Source organism: Martes martes, assembly GCF_963455335.1.
Source record: "Martes martes genome assembly, chromosome: 10".
NCBI lineage: Eukaryota > Metazoa > Chordata > Mammalia > Carnivora > Mustelidae > Martes > Martes martes.
In genome coordinates this window covers 78,293,651-78,316,623 of record NC_137898.1, presented here as the reverse complement: position 1 = coordinate 78,316,623, position 22,973 = coordinate 78,293,651, and the positions used below count along the sequence as shown (strand labels likewise).

Genomic DNA, 22,973 nt, shown 5'->3' with positions numbered 1-22,973 from the left:
TCTCTCCGTCAAATAAATAAATCAAACCTTTGAAAAAAAAAATCATCTCTTTGACACAAACCCAGTTGTGGTAAAAAGGAGCTTGTTAGGAATAACAAGAACCCTTTAACATTTTTTTTTTTAAGATTTTATTTATTTAGAGCATGAGAGTGCACAAGGATGGGCAAGGAGCAGAGGGAGAGGGAAAAGCAGACTCCCCACTGAGCAGGGATCCTGATGCAGGGCTCGACCCCAGGACTCTGAGATCATGACCTGAGCCGAAGGCAGATGTTTAACCGACTGAGCCACCCAGGCACCCTGACACCCATTTTATCTTTATGACTCTGTTTTCAGGAACCGAGGACAAGCGATCAAATGTTGAAACCAAAGATGCTTCCATTGCTCTTATTACTTAGGCAATTCCAAGGATTTGGGAAGCAGTGAGCCAGGAACAGTGGAGGAGGACCAAACTGTATGAGAAATATATTTGGATCATCTGAGGGATCAAATACATACGTCCTATAAATTGCAATATTGTATACATCTTCTGGGAGTTAGAGCATTTGGGCGAGAGCAGCAGAGAGCTGGCAGGGTGCAATGCAAGGCAGCCTGGGCTCTCACATCACACCTGGTTCAAATCCCAGGGTGGTTATTCCTGGCCACGCACCCTTGGGCAACTGACTGGAGGGCTCTAGCCTTGCCTCATTTTCTCATCTGCAAATGGAGGGTGGTTTCTTACCTAACACACAGGACTGAAAGGTTTAAATCAATTAGTAATGCGTGTAAAGTGCACTATATATATTGGTTCCCTTCTCGTCACATATGCTCTCTGCACAGCCTCAGGGAAAATTCGTGGTGAGTGACCAATAAAGTCTTGAATGGACTTCAGGGCCTCTGGAAGAGGTATTACCATGTTCACCTCCATTTTGCCCTCCAGACATCGGAGGATGACAGCAAGGCCTAAATAATGTATCCCCGGCTGCTCTGACTGTATGAAAGGTTGGGCAGGTGCCAGGAGCAAGCATTAGCTCACAGAATTTCCAAGCCGGGATCCTGGAGAGAATGGTGGTCATTCCCAGGATGGGCCGCTAGAGGGCGCAGCTATCAGCGCAGCCAGCCCTGTCCCAAGGTCAGTTCCTTCAGTTACGTGCCTTTTAAAGGTGGAACAGATGGCCAACTTCGTGGTGACATTTCCATGTCATGTGCAGGCAGAATATCTTTCCAAAATATCTTTCCCTGAGGTCCGAAGGCACTGACTAGTTTCCATATTTTGACCTAGTAATTTAGAGGCAAATTTCCAAAGTATCATTAAGGCTTACCAATCATTCTCTGATGGGAAGAGAGGAGGGAGGACGAGGAAAGTGATGGGACGAGGATCGGGGTGGGAGAGGAGTAAGATTCATGCGAGGAATAGGTCACTGGAAAGGGAGGAGCAGAGGGAACTGAAGATAAGCCTCAGTACTAGCCCACCTCTCCCTCCACTGGGAAAAGAACAACGCAGCGAACTTAAAAGGATTCCCATTTTCCCACCTGTGGCTGGGTGAAGTATGTCCTTCCAGGACAAGGTCCCAGTCTCTGATTTTTAATATCTCCATCTTATCCCAAGAAGAAAAGCCCTCCCCCTGGGAGCGAGAGCTCTTTCCTATTTCTCTGTTCAAACCTGTGAGCAGTCTGAACAGGGAGACAACACTGCCTCCATTCTGTTGGAAATGGAGCTTTGGAGAGCCCAGTGAGCTTCTCAAGATTGCTCAGCTAATAAATCATAGACTCGGTATAGATCCAGGTCTGTGTGACTCAGCCTGAGCAGTACGGTTGCACAGGTTATGCACTATTCAACTGCGGGAAGGGACATGGACCTAGATGTCTCCCTAGACGTGTATATGTATAGTCATAATTTTCCAGAAAATGAGAATCAAATGTCTTGAGGGAAGGTACCCTTTTTTCTAATTCATAAAATGTACCATCTGAGCCCTCAGCAGCCCTAGCATGACTTTAGTCACACCTCTATCTACACAGAAGCGGAGACAACGGGCTGTTTCAGAAACTCAGAAGATCGCCTTGAGGGCTGCCACTGCTCAGCTGGTCTCCTTAAGCACTTTTTTTTTTTTTTAAGACTTTATTTATTTATTTGACACAGAGAGAAAGAGAGCACAAGCAAGGGAAGGGACAGGGGGCAGAGGGAGAGGGGAAGCAGACTCCCTGCTGAGTAGGGAGCCTGATGAGGAACTTAATCCCAGGACCCTGGGATCATGCTTAACTGACTGAGCCACCCAGACACATCTGTTCATGCCCTTTTGCTCAGGATAATTCCAAAGTCTACTGAGAACTTTCTGAATCCTGGCCAGGACTTTGGGTAGGGATAGAGACAGGAGGTCAGAGGAAGATGCCCTTCAGTGAAGAAGAATTTGCTAATATTACTAATAATGGAAAGAAAAGAACCCTCTGTTGACCAAGAAAAGAGTAGAACTACCAGTGGGGTAAGAAGGACCATGGATTCTGGAGCCTGTAGACCACATCTGGGCTCCACTTCTTACCAGCTGGCTGAGTCTCAGTTTCCTCCTGTGCAGATGGTGGGTAAGGAGGGGCTGCACTTTTCCAAAGATTGTGATAAGCATGAAATGATATAATGCACGAGGGGGGTGTGGAATAGGGCCAGGCACCTTCGGGGCTCCGCAGGGGTCAGCCAGCATTATTGCTAGGGGATGTCAGGTCAGCAGTCAGGGATGTGGACCCAGAGAGGCAGCTGGGAATGTGGAAGTCATCGGCCTAGAGCTGAGAATCCCTCTGCAGTCCTGGCTGCAGCCCGACTCATTCCACCAAGGCCCATCCGGACATCCCAACCCTGATCAGAATGGGGAAAGGTGTTGAGAGAGATGAGCCATCCTGGGTGCTGAGCGCCCCTGCCTCGTCCTATTAAATATGCCAAAAATGCCAGGTCCTGAGTGCTCTTTGCCTAGACCATTTGCAGCAAACAAGCAATCACCCTAGAGGGACGAGATAATGCCTCCCCCTGGACAGAGAACAGGCAAACGTACCGCTCTCTGTAAGAGCCGTGGCTTCCTCGAGCTTAGTGGTCCTCAGTTTTGGGGTTTTTAAAAAAAAAATTTTTTTTTAATTTTTATTTATTTGACAGACAGAGATCACAAGTAGGCAGAGAGGCAGGCAGAGAGAGAGGAGGAAGCAGGCTCTCCGCGGAGCAGAGAGCCTGATGCGGGGCTCAATCCCAGGACCCTGGGATCATGACCTGAGCCGAAGGCAGAGGCTTTAACCCACTGAGCCACCCAGGCGTCCCCTCAGTTTTGATGCAAACCCCCTTCGAGGGCAGCATCGATGTAGGAGGCATGCAAAACTAATGCTAATGTGAAGCTCACATGGCTTTCTGTGCCAGGAAGGACCAAGTTCTCTGTCTCTGACCCTGGACTGTCCTGTCTCTAGTGTCCACGAAACAATACCAGGCTAGCTTATCACTTTGGAATTCGGGAGAAATCCCAAACCCAACAGGGGCTTTGGGAGCCTTCTGTTTGGGAGGAGGGGCTAGGGGATTTATCATTTAAATATTGTTTGTATTTTTGAAGCTGCCTCTAACTCTCAAACACATTCAGGGCAGGGAAGGGGAGGAGAACACATTGAAATTCATCCACTTGTCTGCCCCGCCCCATGGAAGTCCTATCTGGCACCAGTACACCTTGGACAGGGCTTTTCTGAGGCAGGTGGGCAGGTGGGTTTGGTCGTGAGGCCCAGCAACCCTGACCACACCTGTGCTCCGTGTCCTAGAGGGTAGCCTGGCCTTGGGGAAGTGGTGGGGAGAGAGGCGAGCTCTGCTGATCAGCAGTGGACAGCCTCTCCGGCCTCCCAGGAAAGGGGCTGAGGCCGCATGCCTTGAATTTCAAGGGATTTGAAAATTCTCCTCTGTCACAGATCTTCAGCATTATTGATGGACAGATGGAGGTAGGGAATCGAAGGCACAAATAACGAGTCTCGGGTTTTTCTTTTATTAACCATTCTCCCTGTGTGTGCGTGAGTGTGTGCGCTTTGCTGTTAGCCACCCGGAATCCTCGTGGGAAAGACGAGAGATAAAAAACAACATGACCAGCAAATGTCAGAAAGACCAAAAAAAAAAAAAACAAAACAAAAACCCACCTTTAGATCTCTTGAGTGATGCTGGTGACGTTCAAAGGAGGAGAGAAAAGGGATTGACAAAGATTTTCAGAACATGAAACTGACCTGCTCTTTGTGAGTTGCGTGTAAACGGGAGTTCTGTGGAACCCCCACTTGAGGTGCAGGGTGGGAAGGAAGGGATGGGTCCTTGTCCTGGGACTCCTGGGAGGGACATCGCCTCCCGTGAGAAGCCTGGCATACCTGCAGCCTTTTGTGGTGATTTTTGCTTTTCAAAAAGGAAAGGAGCAAAAACCAAAGTTCCCTCCAAGAAAGCTGGTGGGTTGATCACACGGAAAGAGGGGCGGGGCATTCTCACGCTTGGAACCACTGAATGTCGCCCCACAGATCTTAAGTGATGGAGGTCCACAGTGACAACACACAATCCTCTGGTTTTGAAGGGTTTGGAAGGAAGGCCCTCCAGAAGCCTTCAGGGTGAGGCCTTGATCGTGTTTTCTAACCATCCTCATTGTGGGGTATGGGCGGCAAGCTGCCAAGGCTGGGCCAGGAGCCCTCTGGGGCGTACATCACTCCGGACTCTGACTGACCCGTTACTCTGGTGACCAGACCAGCTTACCAGGCTGGGCAGGGGGAGAGATGTTTTAGCTCACATAGCCAAATCACCAAGTCACCAGAAGGACAGGAAGGCGCCTGGATGGGGGACCACTAGCAGGTACCCAGATGGCCACTCCCAAGGGCCCATCCCTCTCCATTCTCTCTCAGGCCCTGCTCCGGGATGCTGGGCAGCACCCCCCACCGCCCCGCCAAGAGCCCAGTTGCACTGCCAGAGGACCGTTTTGCCAACTTGAATCCAGAGGCTCCCAGCCTCCCTGGGACCCTGCTGTGTGGGCTCTGACTCAGGGCACTGATGGCACTGCTGGGTTTGGGGCCATTGTCCATGAAGTTGCACAGTGTCTGCAAATTCCTCCCTGCGCACCCTCACCTCACTCCCCATTCCATTATTCATTCATCCCTTGCAGTGGCTGGACAGATTAACCCACCCTCTACCCTGTCCCAAGGCGAGTATAAACAAGCTGCTTCCTGGCATCTGCAGAGAGCAATGCCGACCCCCGGACCGTGAGAACATCCGATGCTGCAGTCAACCCCCCAGAGCTGCGGGCCCCAGTCTCCTGCCACTAACAGTAGCTACAGCCACCCATCCTGTGCTCCTTCTGCACTGAGGTCTGTGGTGAAATTGCCCGGGCTTGTCTTACACTCCTGCATAAGGAGCTCGTGTTACAGATGGGGACACTGAGGCACTGCAGGCTTCAGTGACGGGCTCAACCCACACAGCTAGTAAATAGTGGGGCTGCCTCCCAGTTCGGCCAGTCTGACTCGAGGGGGCTGGTGCTGCCCCCCGAGAGTGGGAGACTTCGATTCCTCGATTCCAATTATCATGGTGGAGAGGGAACGGATGCACGGCAGGGAGGTGACATCCCCTCTGCGACATTATTTCATCCTTGAAGCCTGACAACAATAATAATAGTAATAATAATAATAATTAAAATTATAAAATTTATATAAAATTTTATAAATTTATAAAATTATTATAAAATAAATAAAATAATAAAATAATAGTAAATAATATTAATAATAATAGTAACCTGTCCCACAAGGTTTTTGTGAAGTGAAATGGGATAGTGCACACAAAGTGCTTGACAAGAGGCACCTGTGAGCTCTGAGTCCCTGCTGTTTGCTGTGACCGCGGGAAATGCTTGTCACGTGTCACCTATGACGCAGACACAGCAAGAATCCCACTGGTCTTCAAGATCTGTTGATTCAGCCTCCTGTTCGGCTCAGAAATCGCCGTGCCCTTTTCATGGTGACAACATTCTGAGACAGAACAATGACCTTTGAATTAGTCCCTGCTTTCCACAGGGGAGGCGGGAACAGGGAGAGGGACGGGGCCTGGGGCCATCGGCCCTGCACGTGGAACCCAACCCCGTTGCTTCCCGGAGTGTGATTTTAGGCAGACCACTTAACCTCTCCAAGGCTCCTGTGATTTCCTGTATATAACGTGGGCGGGTGAACACCCACCCCTCATGTAGAGGGAAAAATACAATGAGAATATGTATTCAAAACTTTGGGTGGCAGACTTTATCCTCCGAAGTGATCACACGATAGCAAGATTGCGGACCCCCCACACTCTTCTAGAACCTGCCGTTTCCCCCGGAAGGGAGGAAAGCTGCCCTTCCCCGCCCCTCCCTCTTGAACCTCAGCAGGTCCTCAGAACTGCCGGGGTGAAGAGCTGGGGCAGAAGACGCCCTGGGTGACTTCGGAGCCCAGGTCAGACGGCAATCCGTCCTCTGCCTGGCTCACAACCCGCCCACCATGCGTCTTTGACACCCTGGGTCCCTGCGTCTGAGGTCCAGCCACCCTGCAGCTGCCTGCTGGAGGAGACACCGGAAAAAAGGGAGACGCCCCAGGACTCCCCACTGTTGTCACCCCGCCTTTGAGCCCCAACTGAGCCAAGCAGAGATAACCCGCCCCCACCAGGGCCTGCCCAAATTGCAGTTTGAGCCCAATAAATGGTGGTTCTATGCCGCTAAGTTTTGGGGTAATTGTTAGGGCCATAGAGACTGAAACACCCAGTATCATTCATTCTGTCCCTTCCTACTAGTGCAGACTCGGCAGCCCTCATTCTCTTTCTGTAAAACAGCACTGACTGGGTCACATTCCCGCCTAAGCATACCTTGCTGGCTCCCAGCATCCTGTGGTCATCGGACAGAGGCCCCAGTCCTGGGCGCAGCAGCTCAGGGACCGAGAAGACTGCGCCCAGCCTCAGCTCCACCTGCCCCCAACCGAGCAGAGCCTTGTGTCGTCAGCATGCCCGGCCTCCCTGCCTGCTGTTCCCTTTGCCTCCAGTCTCAGGCCCATCCCCTTCCCTCACCCATCCAAGTTCAACTCACAACTCATTTGCTCTCCCATTTCCCTCTCCTTCAACCCCAGAACAACCCGTAGGACTCATGGGCTTGGCACTGTGTTGTGGTCCCTCCCAGTGTCCTCACCCAGACTGTGAGCCAGGGGTACGGCCGGCGGGCATAGCCTCTTAATCTTCTTTGCCCCCTTCATCAAATGTGGTAAGAGTGAGCCGAGCAGATATGTGTGTGTGTGTCACAGTCAAGCGTGTTGCTCAGTGTGAGTTGTTTGCATCGCGAGTTAATTGTGATGCTGTGGACGGGCTTCACATACCAAGAAGGCCAAAGAACAAGTATGGTCTCTACCACACCATGGTGGGGGTGGGGGGCGTCTCTCCAACCCCGGATCTCAGACACAGAAGGGAGCCGAATTTGCCACCGGCTCCGTTATCCCTGGGGAAAGGTCCCCCTGCCCATTGCCATCTGCCATCTTGCAGCCACGGCCGTTCTCCTGTCAGCCCTGCTGTAAGGTCACGGGTTTGGAGGCTGGCAGAAGAGTCCCCATATCCCACTGTGATCTCATGGTACGGGCTCTGCCCCTGGGAGAAAGGCCAGCCCCAGAGTCTGGAGGGACGACTTTGTGAGATCTCTTGGCTCTTTAGATTGCACAAGTCAGACACGGAGCTCTGCTCAGCTGACCACCGGACGGACCCACACCAAGCCCATGGCTTCTCAGTTTCCTGATACCCAGGCAGGGCAGGCTGTGGAGCTCCGAAAAGACCCAATGCCCACACAGCACTGGCACAGAGGGCCCGCTCTGCTCAACAAGCTACAGAAGGCTTTGGGGAAGCCTGGCTCTAAGCTGACTCTGTTGGCATTTCCCTGCGACCTTGGGAAAGTGCCCCCCGTTTTCTGCCTGGTTTCTCCCAGCTGTGTAGAAAGGAATCATGATGTGATGGCTGTCCCTAGGCTGTGTTGCTGGCATAAAAGACACACCCATGCTCTTTAGAAGGAAGGCGTTCTGCACGGGGGCAGGATTCTACTCCCTAGAAACTTCACGTTTATTGCCACTTGCCGAATGCCCAGCATCACTGTACAGAAAACAGACGTGGGGGGTGTGGTGGAGGTTCATTCGTTTCCAGAAGCCCTGACACCGTGTGGGCTTTCATCTTCCCTCCAGCACACTGAGCCTGGTCCCCACCGAGAGGCACCGAGGGCTTGAGCCGTGGCTGGCTTTGCATTTCTGTGAGTTTCTTGCCTGTTACTGACAGACGTCAGTTGCACACGCTAGGCAAGCTGTCACACGCACCCGAGCCTGAGTCCACGGATGCTCAGGGGCAGTGCGTGACAGAGGGAAGAAATGGGCAAGGGGGGTTTGATTGGTCGGGATATAAACTGTTGACATCTAAATAAAACAACTTTAAAAAAAGAGTAAAGCTACTTATGGTTACCACCTCCGATGACCTCCCTTCCAAGTAACATTAGATGGAGAAGATAAGCAGACGGGAGAGAAAGGGGAGCAGAGACCAGCACCGGCTCTCGTGGGACCCCTCTAGGGGGCTCTCAGTGGGACAGGATGGCAGGTGGCCCCTGCTGGTGGTGGCGTGGCTCTCAGAGCTCACACGAGGGGGACACAACTTGGTCTGGGCTCTCAATGTGTCCCAACTGTGAGACTGCCTCATGCCAACTTTGGTAGTGACTTGTCTGCTCCTACCTTGGGGCTGGGGACTCCAGCCAAAATCTTTCCAAATGCTGAGGGTGGCAGGGTCTTGATATGTGTGTCCGGGGACCCTGGTGTCCACACCCTGACACGGATGGGCCAGGAGCCCGTTGTTTCCTGTACTTTTCTTCTGCTCTTCGACCTAAACAGAAGGGCTGCATGATGTTGTGGGAGAATGGTGACTTTTCATCGCCCAAACCTCAGCTCAGACCCATGTGGGCACTTACGTGGGTCAAGTGTGGACCGTGGGTCATTTGGTCACTTGCCCTAATCTGCCTGACCCTGCTTTCCTGAACAGGAGCACAGAGAAGCCTGTAAAGTGCTTGGCACACAGTAGGTGGCCCGTTCCCTCGGGGCCTTCATCTCCAGAGCAATCTGTCCCCTCTGGTGTCCCCTCCCCAGGGTCTGAAATGCGTCGGGTACGTCTCAAATTTTCCTTAGTCAACTGACAAGTGAGTCATGAATGGGGATTCTGTTTATAGGCTGACCTAAAGCTAAATATTTGTAAAAATCTGCTCGACACTCTGCAAAATGAAAGTGCCAAGGATGAGGGAGGGATCGATGCCATCAACGTCACCGAACAAAGTCATCCTGGGGCTTGCTCTGAGTTGATTGTGCCAGGAAAATGTGTTCTTCTCCAGGTCAAAAGGTAGAACATTGGATGGAAAATCAGCCCCTCAGTCAGAGTCTGAGGATTTCTGGCTAGAAAACAGGGCTGGCCAAGCCAGGCTGGGGCCCAAGCCATCGGGGGGGCCATGGCACGGTCAAGTCCTTGCCATCCCAACGTCACCATGACATTAATCACTAATTTGTGCTTGGACAGGCAAGTGGAAAGGCTTTGATGCACTGGGGCAATCAGAGACAGCACTTGGGCAAGCCTGACCTACAGGGCAAGTTTGGGCCTCTTCCTTAGAAGAAAATCTAAACCTCTCCCTAGTGTCCCCCTGCACTCAGCATTCCCTTGACTGATGGGGGAATGCTGTGGGGAAGCTGAGTGGCAGCAGAGGAGCACACCCCAGATTTCAACAAATCCCCCCTCTTCCATACAAAGATGCAGCCACCAGAGATAAGAAAGATCTATGTTGGTAGCGAAATCTGCCTATGATCTCTTGTTGAGCGAGAAAAGCAAGTGGGATGAAATAGCACCGTCTTAATATCCACACCGATCTACAAACCTCTCGCTATGGTTGTGTGAGGCAATGGGCACTCAGAGGGGTTTGGAGGGGAAGTGACTTTGATTTTGTACTCTTCTACATGACCTGTTTTCATAACAAATGCGCGTTACTTGCGTAATTTTTAAGTAAGCTTTCACTTAAGTTTCCTCTTTCAGTTTCCCTGAGGACAGTCACTGAACACATGTAGTAAGCAGCCTGGGATAACTCACATTTGGCTCAAATTTTAATGAGCATCTTCTGGATTCCAGACGGAGGAGCTGACAGACAGCCACGCCACTGGAGGCCAGGGCCAGACCAGAGGCCACGATGCTTGGCGCACTCATCTGTGGAGGGCCCCTTGTGTGCAGGCACGTTCCAACTCTTCTCTCCTTAAATCCGTAGGGTTGACTCGTTCAGTCAGCAAATACTGGAGCACCTACTATGTGTCATGACACATGCTAGGACCCTGATTCACATTAGTGAAGAAACAGATACAGTACTTGCTCCAAGTCAGCTTACAAACAGGAAGTTTGGAGAACGTCAGCAACTTTCCTAAGATGACTCAGCTAATAATTGAAGATGGGCAATTATTTTATTTTATTTTTAATTTTTGGGAAGATTTTATCTTTTATTTTTTATTTTATTTATTGTGTTATATTAGTCACCATACATCATTAGTTTTTGATGCCGTGTTCCAAGATTCACTGTTTATGTATAACACCCAGTGCTCCATGCAATACGTGCCCTCCATAATTCCCACTACCAGGCTCACCCAACCCCCCATTCCCCACCTTCCTCCCCTCCAAAACCCTCAGTTTATCAGAGTCCACAGTCTCTCATGGTGCATCTCCCCCTCTGATTTCCCCAACTCACTTCTCTTCTCCATCTTCCCATCTCCTTGGTGTTATTCCTCATGCTCCACAAGTAAGCGAAACCATATGATAATAGACTCTCTCTGCTTCACTTATTTCACTCAGCATAATCTCCTCCAGACTCGTCCATGTTAATACAAAAGTTGGGTATTCATCCTTTCTGATGGAGGCATAATATTCCATAGTGTATATGGACCACATCTTCTTCATCCGTTGAAGGGCATCTTGGTTTTTACCACACTTTGGCGACTGTGGCCATTGCTGCTATGAAATGAACATTGGGGTACAGATGGCCCTTCTTTTCACTACATCTATATCTCTGGGGTAAATACCCAGTAGTGCAACTGCAGGGTCATGGGGTAGCTCTATTTTTAATTTCTTAAGGAATCTCCACACTGTTTTCCAAAGTGGCTGCACCAACTTGCATTCCCACCAACAGTGTAAGAGGGTTCCCCTTTCTCCACATCCTCTCCAACACTTGTTGTTTACTGTCTTGTTAAACTTTGCAATTCTAACTGATGTAAGGTGATATCTCAGTGTGGTTCTGATTTGAATTTCCCTGATGGCTAATGATGATGAACATTTTTTCATGTGTCTCTTAGCCATTTGTATGTCTTCATTGGAGAAGTATCTGTTCATGTCTTCTGGAGGGATGACTATTTTAGACCCTGGCAATCTGGAACACCTCCCTGAGGGAACACAGCATTTGAGCCTCTCCTGAAAGAGGGAACGAGATTTGGGCAGACAAGAAGGTACTCTGGGGGCAAAGGACTTGGGGGGCAGGGGCCAGAACAGAAATGCAGAGAGCAGATTTGGGCCACAGTGGTGATTCTGGAGTGACTGGAGGCCAGGGTGGAAGGGGAAGTGGAGACACCAGCCCGGGGAGCGGGTCATAGTCATGGTATAGGGCGTGAATGACCTATTAGCAGTTTCAACTTTATCCCGGGGGGCCACAGGGAGCTGGGAATTTTGTTGTTGTTTCCCTTGAGAGGGTGATGTGATCAGACAAGCTTTAGGAGGCTGGAAGGGAACCGTGTGGCCCAGAGTCTCTGGAGCCAGTCTGCGGGGCTTTGGGTCCCTGGCCTACCGCTCACAAGCTCTAGAATGTGGGGCAAGAGACTTGACTTTCCTGTCTCTTGGGTTCTCCTACAGTAACATGGGGATGAGCTAAGGGTGCTAGCCTGAGAGTGACTGGAAGAATTCAATGTCCTAATTTATTACTCTTGTTTCTCTGGCATCCATGTCAAGGGTGGAGTGGGTGAAATGGGAGGCAGGAGGTGACTGCAACTGGCTGAGTGAGAGAAGAGGTCTCACGCAAAGCCTGTGACGATGGAGACACAAAGTGTGGAAACAAGATGGGAGGCGAGTGGACGGGACAGGTGAATGACTGGCCAAAGGGGAGGGGTAGGGAGGAACCCAGGGTGACTTCGGCTCCTAGCGGAGGGAACAGATGGTTGGGGCCACCAGCAGGGCAGTCACTGTGGCAGAGAAAGCCCCAGGGTGTGGCTGTTGCCATGTTTCAGGTGACTGGGAAGCCACACATGGAGGTCATTTGGTACAATCAAGGAGTCCGTTCGACTGGAAAACCAAGGCCCTTCTGTTTATATTCAGCATTTCTGGTCTATGAATTCTGAGGTCTTGGGACATGGCTGAGGAAAAACAAGACGGGGTCCCGCCCCAGAGCAGGCCCTGTGACAGCGTATACCTCAGTCCCCCTCCCCTACCCCTGAGCGGCCGATGGGCACACCCGTGTGGACAGGGTTACATCGCGCTAGCTGCAGTCTGTGTCTCACAAACAGACCAGAGGCTTTGGTCCAGCCTCAACGGCCAGCACAGGCCTTCTGCTGGAAATACCACATTTTCAAAAAGAGCCTCGAAAATGTCTTTTCTCAATAAGCCATTTGCCTACCAATTCTCTCCAGAACTATTAAAAACAAATATAAGTTCATTTTCGCTTTTGTTTCCTTCGCCTTTGGAGACATTTCTTGAAAGAAGTTGCAGTGGCTGATATCAAAGAGGTTGCTGCCTATGTTCTCCTCGAGGATTCTGATGGATTCCTGTCTCACGTTGAGGTCTTTTATCCATTTCGAGTTTATCTTTGTGTACGGTGTAAGAGAATGGTCGAGTTTCATTCTTCTACATATAGCTGTCCAGTTTTCCCAGCACCATTTATTGAAGAGACTGTCTTTTTTCCACTGGATATTTTTTCCTGTTTTGTCGAAGATTATTTGACCATAGAGTTGAGGGTCCATATCTGGGCTCTCTGCTCTGTTCCACTGGTCTATGTGTCTGTTTTTATGCCAGTACCATGCTGTCTTGGTGATCACAGCTTTGTAGTAAAGCTTGAAATCAGGTAACGTGATGCTGCCAGTTTTATTTTTGTTTTTCAACATTTCCTTAGCAATTTGGGGTCTCTTCTGATTCCATACAAATTTTAGGATTATTTGCTCCAGCTCTTTGAAAAAGGAGAAGGAAACAAAAGTGAAAATGAACTTTTGGGACTTCATCAAGATCAAAAGCTGCTGCACAGCAAAAGAAACAGTCAACAAAACAAAGAGGCAACCCACGGAATGGGAGAAGATATTTGCAAATGACAGTACAGACAAAAGGTTGATATCCAGGATCTATAAAGAACACCTCAAACTCAACACACACAAAACAGACAATCATATTAAAAAATGGGCAGAAGATATGAACAGACACTTCTCCAATGAAGACATACAAATGGCTATCAGACACATGAAAAAATGTTCATCATCACCAGCCATCAGGGAGATTCAAATCAAAACCACATTGAGATACCACCTTACACCAGTTAGAATGGCCAAAATTAGCAAGACAGGAAACAACGTGTGTTGGAGAGGATGTGGAGAAAGGGGAACCCTCTTACACTGTTGGTGGGAATGCAAGTTGGTGCAGCCACTTTGGAGAACAGTGTGGAGATTCCTCAAGAAGTTAAAAATAGAGCTTCCCTATGACCCTGCAATTGCACTGCTGGGTATTTACCCCAAAGATACAGATGTAGTGAAAAGAAGGGCCATCTGTACCCCAATGTTTATAGCAGCAATGGCCACGGTCGCCAAACTGTGGAAAGAACCAAGATGCCCTTCAACGGATGAATGGGTAAGGAAGATGTGGTCCATATACACTATGGAGTATTATGCCTCCATCAGAAAGGACGAACACCCAACTTTTGTAGCAACATGGACGGGACTGGAGGAGATTATGCTGAGTGAAATAAGTCAAGCAGAGAGAGTCAAGTATCATATGGTTTCACTTATTTGTGGAGCATAACAAATAATATGGAGGACATGGGTAGATGGAGAGAAGAAGGGAGTTGAGGGAAATTGGAAGGGGAGGTGAACCATGAGAGACTATGGACTCTGAAAAACAGCCTGAGGGTTTTGAAGGGGCGGGGGGTGGGAGGTTGGGGGAACCAGGTGGTGGGTATTAGGGAGGGCACAGATTGCATGGAGCACTGGGTGTGGTGAAAAAACAATGAATATTGTTACGCTGAAAATAAATAAAAAATTAAAAATATATATATAAGCAAGCAAACCATTAAAAATAAAGACTCCAGGAAGTCGGAGGCCACAGGACGGCAGCGTGGAGAGAACCGGGGGAGTAGGAACAAGCAGGCCCGTTTCCTCGTCTGAAACTCAGGTGAAGACTTCGGGTCACAAGAACCCTGGGGGCTGTGGAGGCCACGATGTTCAATCAAAAGCCAGCTCGGGAATGTTCAGTCCACTGTCCCTCACGCAGTCGGAGCGGGGAGAGCAATCAGGACGGGAAGTTATGTGCTCTTACTTCCCAACAGGGGTACAAGGATTCCCATTCTTTTACTCCAAATTACCTGACAATGCAGTCAGGGAGCCTTATATTCTGTTTGCACATTGAGACCTTGAGAAGTCACCCCCGGACGGAACTCCACACTGGGTGGGGAGGGCCTTGTCCGGGCGCCGAAAGGGATGAGTTAGGGGGCGACAGGCTGGTCAAGAGAGCTCAGGCCACCTGGACACGGGGTCGGATGTCTGCCTCCCAGGAGCACACGGCCATGCTCCATAAAAGAGGGACAGAAACAATCAAAGAGTAACATCGTGTGGAGATAGAAAGCTCTTTTCTTCCACCACCACTGACCTTTTTTAAGAAAGGAATTTCAGGGCTCCTGATTCATCTCTCATTTGGACCTAACTCCTGATTATGTTGAGCCTAAAAGTCACTGTTACCCCTATTGCTCCCATGTTCACCCCTCCTCCCATGCTCACCAGGGGTGGGAGAGAAGCGAGGCACCCCTTTGAGAGGCATGAGCAGAGGATGAGCAGGGCACCTCCCCCTCCCCAGCTCATGCTCTTCTTGGGAGGGGGCTTCTGGTGGGAACTCTCGCAGCATTTATTCCGTGCTCCTGCTTCCACAGCGGATGCCCCCCTCTCGGTGTCACCAGTCCATCACGCGTCTCCTTTCCCCCACAGCCCCCACTCTTCCTGCAACTCCAAGACCCCAAGAAGGCAGACCCAACTCCCATGTCCCTGTGGGGCTCAGAGACACATCTGACTCCAGCCCAGAGTCTCAGCTCTGGGTTGATTCCCCCGAGGCACAGTGGCCCTGGCAGGTTCCTGAAGCCGGGGGAACCGAAACAGAGGACGCTCTGATGCAATCAAAGTAGCACGTCTCCTGGGTCCAGCCTCCCTGCATCTACCCTTTCCTTTCCTTATCTGTCTGCAGGAGCTGGGAGTGGGCAGGAGGCGAGCTCCAGGGGTCTGGATGACTCATTTCCTTCGGAGAATCAAGACCAGGTGTTGGTGGAAGCAGGAGGCCTAGGGAGGGGGTGGGGGACACTGGATGCCTCTAGAAGCAGAGTGGCGAGTGAGGCTGCTTCCAAGCCACGAGAGGACATTAAACTCAACAAGCATGTGCGTTTTGGGGGAAAGAAAGGAGCAAGCATAAGAGAAAGAAGAGCCATTTTATCCCTTTATTATATACAATATTAAGGCACAGGTTTAAGCAGCAAAGAATAGGGAAATCTTTGGCTGACCAACAGGAACCACATTGGCCGTGGGGGGCACTCTGCATTCTTGGACGCCACCCCCTGAACTCAGTACAGAGATCCATGTGGCCGTGCAGCTCTGCAGACACCCCTTCTGTGGGACGAAGATGCCGAAAGGTCATGCCAGAATCCACGAGAGGAGACACATCACGCTGCCCCCAGTCACGGCGACGACACACTGTGGGCGGGGAGCGCGGGCGTCTGAGGGCTGTCTGAGAGTTGGCTGAGGTCACTGCCTGCGCCTGCCCTGGGTTCACAGGCACTCACGCTGATCCTGTAAGGGCCCCATGGGGGAGGGGCCGCCACGGTCCCCCCAAAGCAGGGGGAAAACACCTTCATTCCAAGAACACTACCGCAGACAAACTTGCTTACATTCTGTTTTGTAATAAATCCTTGCAGGTGTCTCTACGCGACCAGAATCCGAGGCAAAGTCACACGTACACACACCACTGGGCATCGGCGCTTTGAGAGCTGATACGAGAAAACGCGGTGAGTGTACCTCGTGGTATTGAGAAGAGTATTTTAATTCTGTGAAGAAGCACTTTTATGACAAAGCTACACCTTGGTCATCGCAGTACACGACAAGAACATGCGTTTAAATATTACAAGGCTTTATGGAGCTCCTGCTGGAGGGCTCCACTAAGGACTACGGCCCCCGCCAGCGTGTATGCAGAGAGGCGAACACATACAAGGCATGGCAAGAGAAGAGATTTTCAAAAGCGAACCCACTAGAAGTTACATGTACTGATGACTATTGTCCTCCTCGGAAGGGGTCACTTTGAGAGGCTCTACGAGTCCAAAGACTGATTCCAAGGAATGTTTTCGGGACTTTTCTTTTTTGAAAGGTAAAATGGTATGACCTTCATCACCCACCGTTATTTGTTCAACTGGGATGATTTCCAAACTTAGATCCATCCTCAAAGGATGAAGATTTCTCATCGGTAAGGATAATCAAAGGAACGTGCCAGGCCCCAGAGGCCATTCTCACAGAGGCATGGGCAAACTGTTTCTCCTGGGGACAGCCATCAGAACAGAGTCTCCCAAAGGGTCACCGTTTAAGGGGTGAGATGAGATACTTGGATATTCCGGATATTAAGCAAGGAAATCCGACGCACAACCTTGTAGTCATGCCTCATACATATGCACGGACATACACACATGTCTTTATAAATCATTAAATTACTAAACAAGAAAAGGATATCCTACTTAAAGGGAAGAGAGAAAAACTTGCTTCTTCGTTCCAGAAGAAATCCATTTACTGAAATGCTGACCTTTTACATGTTTCCAATTGTCAGCTTCTGGAAGCTTCTTAATGACTCCACCCATCTCCCCGTGAAGCCAGACCTCAGCGGCAAGCTGATTAAACAGTCCTCACATTGGAGGAAGACATTTTAAACACATCAATTAATTAGCAGAAAGAAGAGAAGAAAAGCCACATTTATAAAGCATCTGCCGGGGCTGCCTCGGGCGAAGCCAGCGGCGGGCTGGATGCCCTCTGGCTAGAGGATGGCCTTACGGGTTAAGGATACCCACTGGCTCCCACTCACCATGGCCAAGAGACCCTTTGCTCAGGAGGGCAAGTTCACCCACATCTCACAGCACACTCCCCGAACTCCAGGGCAGACTGCAGCAGGACTTCGGTTTTGGAAAACTGGTGGAGCTCCCTGCCTTGAAACCTTTTAAAACCCTGATCCATTCTTCACTGCCTCCCGGGAACGCGGCCTTCCCTGACATCTCTGCGACTCGCGAGGCTGCCGGGGACCTGGTTTGTCTTCCCATCAGCCTGCGGCATCAGGAGAACACAGGGGGCTGAGGGCGACCCCGGGGGAGAAGGGGAGTGACAGCCAGCTCGTCTGCAGCAGTCATCGTGACAGCCTCTCCCCTGAGCGACAGACCCCTGCGGTCTCTGTTCCAAGATCAGAACTCATAAGGAGCCGCTATCTGGCTATCGGACCCCAGCGCTGTGAGGTCAAACCCAGGATGTGCTCCCAAGAGCTGGCCCCACAGGATGGAAGAGAGAAGGGCCCCACCACTCTGTGCGCTCCAGGCAAAGCCCTGGGAGGGATGCGGCAGCCCTGTCCTGCAGGCCTGCCTGGAAGGGGCCTGACTGCATGTGGGCACTGGCCACCGGCCTCTGGCAGGCCGCAGAGAAGTCAGGAGAAGAAACAGGTAAGACAAGGTTCTGCACGTGCTTTGCAAGGAACTTCCGGAATCCAGCGGATCCCTTCCATATGATACCCTGGTCAACACGCGGAAACTGCCAGGCGACCCATTCCGGGAGGAAGCTGAGTTCCCCTGGCAGGTCTTCACGTGAAGCAAAGCCTTTACCCTTCACACCAAGACGGGACTCGGGTGGTCCATAGACACCACAGAATCCTGCCATCCAGGCCTCTGGGCAATGCACAGGGGTTTTTGTTGGTGGATTTTGTGGCCCTGCGTATGATGGAACACGGAGACTTCCATCCATACCTCATGTTTATGGGCAGTTCTAGGAGTTCTAGGCTCAAGTCCTCCTTAGTTCCCGAGAGGTGTGGCAGCTGTGTGCGTGTGCGTGTGCGTGCACTCAGTGCACATCACAGGCAGGGCCAAAGCCGGCAGAGATGTGGCATGAAAGATGGCTGTGACCCGTGTTGGTGGCAGTCCAGCCTCTGATGGGGGCACAGCTCCCCTCTTCTCAGGCCCTTGGTTCAGATGCCACTGCCGTGAGCCTTTGGGGAGGGACTGAACCTCCCTGAGCCCCCGGTTCCGCCTCTGTGAAATAAGGCTAAAGCAGCCCTTACTCTTCGGGTGGCTCGAGGACTCATGAAAAGGTGCTCACCACCCTGCTTGCCTACAGCCAGCACCAACTGGTGGTTCTTTTTCTGCAAATCAAACGAGATAAAGGATTGTAAAGGGCCCAGCACGCAGAGCAGGTGCTCTGTGTTTGCGATCCCTTGCTCCTATGGGCAAACAAGGCTTCAAGAAAGCTGCGAACATGAAAAGCATCGGGGGCCAGAGGGAGGGGGCTGGCGTGGCAGGAAATCTCCCAGAAAAGAACACATCTGAAAGCTAGAGATCCCTTTTCTTACGGGAGAGTCTTAGCAAGTCAGAAGAAAAAGAGTCCTGACGATCACATCACAGCTGAAGAAGTGACCAAGGCCGGCCCCCAGGCCTGGAGCCAAAGGGTGTGCTGGAGCAGAGACACAAGGCTTAGGGAACACCAGGCTGTGGCTCCCACTTTTACCCACTTCTAGGAGAGACAGCCTGAGTTTGAGGTGGCCTGGGTGTGGGCCGTGGGGCCTGGCCGAGGAGACTTGCCCTCCTATCTCTAGACACTTGCATTCATTCCTGGTCCATTCACGATATTAATTAAGGAGTCAAAACATCCTTAAGAGAAAGAGTCACCACCGCCTAAACCTCACCACCTGTAAAAAGTGATGGGGAGCAGAGACTGGGGTATCCCCACAACTGTCCACACTCATGCAGCCCCAGCACAAGGCAGGCGGCCCGGCCCCCAGAACCACTGCAGCTTCCTGGGCCTGATGGGAGCAGAGGAGGCCAAGACCGCACAGAGCTCAGCACCCCACAGAGCAGGGCGTGGGAAGAGACGTTCCTGCTCACGGTCATGCCGCGCCTGCTCTGGACAAGGCCACGGCCGTCTTCCTCCCCGCTCCGGTTTACGCCGCAGTCCTCCCTCCACCACTTCTGTCTGGGGAGGCTACGGCTCCACCCTCCTTACACCCCAAAGACCAACTCTAAAATAAGCCGCCCAAGCAAAATTCCGGGAGGAGTGTTGTGTCCAGGGCTCCACATAGGTGGGACTTGAGAAAGTCTCAACCCAGGCCCTTTTTTTTTTCCTTTAGGAAAGGGCTTGGGATCAGAAGGGTCCAGCTGACCTGGAGAGAGGAAAGTATCCCCAAGAACATCTGCCAGCCTGATTAGCGTCTCCTCTCCCCGATCCAGCACCTCTCAGATTCGTAAAGAAAGCCAGCGTCTGAGGAATCAGGGGCCCCTGACCCCCTTCTCTCCTGGCTCTTCGACATGGTGCTTCTGCCCTACTTTGGTCAACTTGCCCCACACCGAATCCTCGCAACCCGTGACTGTATATATGCTGGCCCATTAGGTCACAAAGCCAGTTCACGGCACAGAAACACTGACATGCTAACATGGAGATCTACACGGTTGTCCACGGCAACCAGAGGAGTGCGAGGGAGTGGGGAGCGAGGTGAACAGGCTCCGACTCTAGAAAGTCATGCAAGCTGTCCCAAGTGTCATTCATTTCCTGCACGGCAGTCCTGAAAGTCCCATTAGCCCAACAGAGCAACGGGGCCAAAGGACAGAGCTCTGTGCAAGATGTGAGAGAAGAGCCAGGGCCATGATCTGAACGCAGGACGTCACAGTGACCGTGGCATCTTCCGCCTCACCAACACTTACCTAGTTCCCCATCATACCGAGCCCCGTGACTCCAAGGGGGAGGAGGCGGCCAGGCCCCCAGCACACGGCTCTGTCCCACTGGTCACTACGAAGCAGAGATCCGATTCTGCTCTAACAAATCCCAGACCTGAGGAATCCCGCCATGTTGTAGTAACAAGGAAAGGAAGTGAAAGCAAAGAAGAATAAAATGAAAGACTGAAGCAGAGGAAGAGATGAAACTGAGAGCAGTTAGGGAGTTTGAGCACCAAGATCAGAACGCTCCCTTCCTGCTTCAGGTTTTTCCTGCTGAATCTGGAAAACCCAAGAAGCCACACCGTCTCCTGAAAATCCAAACCAAGCAGGGAGTTGGGTGAGAACCTCCTTCTAAGCGTCCATCACGCGGACATGGCTTCTCGCTGCCAACCCCACACACATTCACAGGAAACCCTGATGGCACAGGTGACACGACAGGATGCCGAGACAGGCTCTCGGAGATTTCTAGGAGGTTCTTCTTTAAAAAAATAATCCCAAAAACAAACATGCTAAGAGGCAAGGAGAAGGGGGGGTATTTCAAGGAAGATCCACGTTCAGGTTTATGTGTTTATAGCCAGAGGGCAGGTGTACACAGACCGTCCCCGAGAGATACATTTTCTACACAGTGAGAATCACACTTCCTGCGACCTCTCGGTTTCCAAACCTACATGCGTCTTCTCCTCCACCGTAAGTGACACGAATCCATAGCATTCTCATCTTCAGTCATGTAGGTCTCCCGATTTTCTTTTTAAACGTTTATAAAAAGCGTTCTGACTAATTTAAGATCTTCATCAGTTCACATCCTTCCTGATTTTCCATCCACGACTTTCTCAATCTTTCTTCTGCCTCTCGGCCACGCTCCTCGTTTGTCAAGAGCCCCTCAAAGAAGGAGCAGGACGTCGACGTTAGATGAGAACCTCCATCATCTCCCCGTCAGGGAACTCGGGCTTGTGGAGCAAGCTGCTGACGCGGCCTTTGTGGTCAGGGGACTTCCCGTGGCCCAGAGGGTTCTCTGCCAAACAGAAGGGGACATCAGCAGCCCTTCCCACAGAGGAGCACGGGGCCGACCGGCTCTCTCTCCCAGGGAACCACTTCCGACCCGAGCACTCGCCACCAGCCTCAGCAGGGGAGGCCGCAGAACCTGGCCCCCTCATGGAGAAGAGCGAAATGACGGGCCCTGGGATTCAGACAGGAATAACAGAACCAGGTGGTGATGGGGAAGGTAAGTGCGTGAAGAGGGCCCTAGGGATGTGTGTGAGGAGCCCCTCGCAGCCACTCTCCTTCTCCGCAAAACCATCCAGTCCTGCGCCTACAAGCCACGTCCTTTTCACGTGTTCCTTGCCTCGGAAAAGTGTGTCTCAAGAATTAAACGTTCAAGGGACACCCGGGTTGCTCAGTCGGTTTAGCATCTGCCTTCGGCTCAGGTCACAATCCCAGGGTCCTGGGATCAAGCCCCACATCTGTCTTTCTGCTCAACGGAAAGTCTGCTTCTCCCTCTGCTGCTCCCCCTGCTTGTGCACGCACTAGCTTGCTCTCTGATAAAATAAATATAATCTGTACTTTTAAAATATTTTTTAGGATTTATTTGACAGAGAAAGAGAGAGAGAGAGAGAACACATATGAGGGGGGTGCAGAGGGAGAGGGAGAAGCAGGCTCCCCACTGAGCAGAGAGCCCAATGTGGGACTCGATCCCTGGACCCTGGGATCATGACCTGAGCTAAAGGGAGATGCTTAACCTACTGAGCCACCCAGGTGCCCCATAAATAAAATCTTAAAAGAAAAAAAAAAGAATTAAGTGTTCAAAAAATGACAATGCTGTGTTTCCCTGTCTACTTTTGCGGCTGAAATTTTAAAGTAGTCTCTTGGAGGAAATGGTTAATTTATGACCCCGAGAGCCCCACCTCCTCCAAAGAACTCGAGAGGGCAATTCCCACAACTCAGATTAACCCAAAGGCACATCTGGTCTTTCCCTGGACGCTTCTGGAAGCTTCTGGACTCATGGCAAGCCCACCGCACCCAGGCTGTCTTCTCCTAAATATTTTAAAGCACCTCATTCGTGCTGGCCTGAGGGTTGTGCCAGAAGTCTACCTGCCCTGCAGTCAAGTCTGCCTTCCCCTTCAGTCGGGAGTGTGCCCCTAAACTTGGATCCCTGAAGGGTGAACCCCTCGAAGGCAATATCTGCATACCCAGTACCTCTGAAGTGCATGGTGCCTGGCGCTAGCTCCCACACGGGCTGAGGGGCTTCTCATTCCCTAACACCCCGGAGCGGGTCGATTCTCACCCCCCTGGGGAAGGGTTTACTACAAAGCATCCATTAAAAGGGTACTTTCATGTTGTATACTCATTTAAAAGGCAAACAGAAGTGTCTATACATATTTTGTTCCCATAAGAATAAAGTGCATCAGGGTAAGCATAATTATGAAGAACCCCCATGGGGACACCTGGGTGGCTCAGTCCATTAAGCAGCTGCCTTCAGCTCAGGTCATGATCCTAGGGTCCTGGGATCAAGTCCTGTACCAGGCTCCTGGGAGCCTGGTTCTCCCTCTCCCTTTGGCTGCTGCTCCCCCTGCTTATGCTCTCTCTCTCTCTCTCTCACAAATAAATAAAGTCACTTAAAAAATTAAAAAAAAAAAAAAGAACCCAATGAAGTGAGAACTGATTGACACTCCTGGTACCCTTCCCCCTTACCCCCTTGGTCCCAACCAAAGGCCCCTTCTCCGGCCAGAGTTCTCTGGGTTTTCTCTGGGTAAAGGGAGGGAAGAAGCC

At 51.1% G+C, this 22,973-nt stretch overlaps 1 protein-coding gene across 2 annotated transcripts in view; it reads right to left on the bottom strand.

Moving 5' to 3' along the window:
• Positions 1 to 16,622: 16,622 nt before the first annotated feature.
• The window catches only part of AMOTL1 (angiomotin like 1), a 154,016-nt gene continuing 147,665 nt past the window's right edge, over positions 16,623 to 22,973 (bottom strand). For both annotated transcript variants that reach the window (XM_080816054.1, XM_080816055.1), the window contains one exon: positions 16,623 to 21,219. In XM_080816054.1, coding sequence (XP_080672180.1) covers positions 21,113 to 21,219 — 107 coding nt within the window. In that variant the 3' untranslated portion in view covers positions 16,623 to 21,112. The remainder of the gene's footprint in view (positions 21,220 to 22,973) is intronic.